The 3,593-nt window shown below is 40.5% G+C and overlaps 1 protein-coding gene across 1 annotated transcript in view; it reads right to left on the reverse strand.

Annotated features, from left to right (window-relative positions):
- Positions 1 to 721, reverse strand: part of LOC107700853 (protrudin-like) — a 6,098-nt gene extending 5,377 nt beyond the window's left edge. The window contains 2 exon segments of the mRNA XM_016502676.1: positions 1 to 132; positions 512 to 721. The exon segment at positions 1 to 132 is cut by the window's left edge and continues 10 nt beyond it. Coding sequence (XP_016358162.1) covers positions 1 to 131 — 131 coding nt within the window. The 5' untranslated portion in view covers position 132; positions 512 to 721.
- Between the last annotated feature and the right edge of the window lie 2,872 nt (positions 722 to 3,593).

Here is a 3,593-nt window from a genome sequence, read left to right on the forward strand (position 1 = left end):
AGCAGGTCAAAGGTCAGCACTCTGGGGCTGCTGTCTATGGAGGACGCGTCTTTAGCGGGCAGCTGGGTCAGTTCGGCCCAGTCACCGCTCGCCTGTGTGGGGTCCTGAGGAGAGGAGGCTGCGCACTGCATGCTGGGAAATCAGAGATCATGACTGTGAGGATTCAAAGACTGTGTTTATTTCTACACGTGTGACAGTCAAGAGACTCACATCTGTTAAACCTGATGCCTGACAGTCTGTTTAGAAACATTAATGATTTAATCTGAATCAATAAACAATGTCAAATCCAGCAGACTTGAATAACAAAGCATCCTGATATATTAAAAATATGAAAAGATGTAAGAATCAATTCAACGGATGTCAAACAGATTTGATAAACACACACGATGACTATTTTTTACAATACATAAAAATATTAGTTATGAAAGTAAAAAACGAATATAAAGAGAGAAACATAAAACACTGTCATATAAACATCAACAAGAAGAAAACACAACAGACAACAACATACCTTTTAATCCTTATAACAGCGTCTTCTGCCGCTATAGAGTCATTCAGAAGTCTTTAATGTGCATTAAGATGAACAAATCTGAGATTAATCCACTTAAAACTATATTAAAACGCTGTATTATCGCTTATGTCTAGCGCCTTCAGCTTCCGCGATCCACAGGCGGATGTGTGGATGTCAGAGCGCGATGATGATCGAGTGTCAGGAAGAGCAGAAGAGCGCCGATCACATCGATGTGTCCCAGAAAACCCAGAAGTGACTGTCATTTGAGAAGCTTTTTCTGTCTGGCGTTTGACTTTTAAAACTATTACTGCCATCAGTGTCTGTTGAACTTAAAACGTCTTTTTTCTTGGTTAATGAAAGTAATTTTCACTAAACAAAAAGATATTATCCTGATAGTTTTTGTGGCTTAATTATCATTATTTGACTGTGTTTGCTGGAAACTGGAAATAATGCCCTTTTCTGTCATTTGATCAATAGTTAATGCATAAGATCTCTGTTAAATTTATACAAACAGTTCTACAATTGTTAAAGCGCCCTGTTTGCGGCTAGCTATATCGCTGACTTAATTAGCCTAATTTACACAGAAAGTAATAAAAGTGATTTAAAACTCACAGTGCCTATGTTTAAGAGATATAACCTGTTTAAACATAGCTCCTTTGTGATACAGCTACTTGCTGGGCCCAGAAGTGAGCGACCCACTCATGGCATGTTGTCCCAGTCCAGGCCCATGAATTTTAGCAAGGACCCTGCTTATGAAATCAGAAAATATTAAACATCACACATTATATGAAATAATCTTGTGATGACACAAATTAAAATTAGTTTTGAACGTTAATCATGACCATTGACTTTTCATACACCATTTCCATGAAGACAGCAATGATGTGAGAATGCAAACATTTAATAAATGAACTTCATGTCGTCATCAGATGAGCAAACATGAGGATGACATTTGTGCATTATCTTAGTATACTTATACCATATTAATGATTACAGTCTCATTACACTGAATTCAGAACAAATTGTGTTACAATAATGTGCAAGTAACATCCCAGATAGCAAAATGACTCCGGAGCGGATCCGCCCCGGATTCACCACAAGCTCCGGAACGGATCCGCAAAACGGGTCCGTATCGGAGTCCACTTGCACAGCGCAACGGATCCGGAACAGATAAGGATTACGGATCCGGACCGGATCCGGTCCAGACCCTACCCGTATCCGCTAATAAAGCGGTTCATCCGGCCCAGATCCGATCCGGACCCGTTCATGAAATAACTCATCCGAACCGGATCCGATCAGGACCCGCTGATTAAGGCTGCGTTTACACTGGCACAAAAAATCCGATCTTTCGCTCACATCTGACACAGATCGGAATTTGTTTCTGATTCGTTTCAACCTACTGATGATCATGCATCGCAAGCTAACCTGCAGCATTCAACAGTTGTGCGTCAATCTTCTCTGTGAGCACACACAGTATTCCTTCGCAACCTTTGACCTTTTTCAGCAGCTCCACTCGGGGCACAGGGTCATCAGAGTCCCACATCTCAAACTGCACCCTGGGATTGTGTGGGCAGAATTGAGAGAAGGTTAAAGGATTAGTTCACTTCCAGAATAAACATTTCCTGATAATTTACTCATCCAAGATGTTCATGTCTTTCTTTCTTCAGTCGCAAAGAGATGAAGGTTTTTGAGGAAACCATTCCAGGACTTTTCTCCATATAATGGACTTCAATGGTGGCCAACGGGTTGAAGGTCCAAATTGCAGTTTCAGTGCAGCTTCAAAGGGCTCCCAGCCGAGGAAAAAGGGCCTTATCTAGCGAAACGATCTGTCATTTTCTCCAAAAAATTTAAATTTACATACTTTTTAACCACAAATGCACGTCTTGCACTAGCTCTGCGATGCGTGTTTACAACTTCATGCATTATGTAATCACAATGGAAAGGTCACGCGCGGTTAGCTCTTCGTCTGTGTACTCCATTTCAAAAAGGGTAGGTCGAAAAGCTCCATCTCATTTTCTCCTCCAACTTCAAAATCATCCGAAATCGTTGTTTTACCTTTTTTTGTAATGGCCGTTTGACTTTGCACGTTCGCTTTGTTGAGTCGAGCTGTATTGAAACTGCAATTTGGACCTTCAGCCCGTTGGCCACCATTGAAGTCCATTAAAAGTCCTGGAAAAACCTCAAAAACCTTAATTTTCTTTTCGACTGAAGAAAGAAAGACATGAACATCTTGGATGACATGGGGGTGAGTAAATTCTCAGGACATTTAGGCTGCGTTTACACTGGCACAAAAAATCCGATCTTTCGCTCACATCTGACACAGATCGGAATTTGTTGCACACGTGTAAACACAAAAACCCGCACGAGATCCGATTTTTTTGCATCCGATCTGAGCCACTTCCAAATGTGGATTTTAATCGGATACACATCTGATATCTGGACATCCAACCTACGTCTAAACACACATATCCGATTCTCCACAGAACTCCTAATGCGAGGGCGACACGTTTGCTCAAATATTTTTAATGGGCGTTTTAATGCCGGCGTGCTGTATGCGCTTGCATTTCATTGAGATGGAAACTTTTTATAGTAAGAGATTGCACATTCAGGAGCTGGTTTTCAACCCCCGCTCCGTGAATTTTGAAAATACAACAGCTAAAAGCTACATATATTTCTCAGCAATGAGGTGATAACTTAGCAGTTTTTGGTGATAACTTTCCCTTGTTTGCAAGCTTCACACACACTCTCTCTCTCTCATTAATTCATTCGAATTCATTTAAATAAATATCATCTTGGCGCTACTTTATTTTACTAAAGAATTCTACCTTTAACGAGCTGTAGATAAAATAGCATACCAAATGAAAATTACCAATTACCGTTAGTCTTTATCCGTTCAGTCAGATTTTGTGCTGCAAAACATCCATGATAGCCGTTGTCCATGGTCCATGCTAATAATGGCCATTCGACGTGAATTATATAAATAATTTAAAAAGCACGGCCATTTAAAACCCGAGGGTCTACCATGTGCATAGTAAAGCGATCACTGCAGACAATCCTTTTGGGTGGGAATTAATGTAAACAC

The sequence above is a fragment of the Sinocyclocheilus anshuiensis genome, unplaced genomic scaffold, assembly GCF_001515605.1.
Source record: "Sinocyclocheilus anshuiensis isolate Anshui unplaced genomic scaffold, SAMN03320099.WGS_v1.1 scaffold1127, whole genome shotgun sequence".
Taxonomy (NCBI): domain Eukaryota; kingdom Metazoa; phylum Chordata; class Actinopteri; order Cypriniformes; family Cyprinidae; genus Sinocyclocheilus; species Sinocyclocheilus anshuiensis.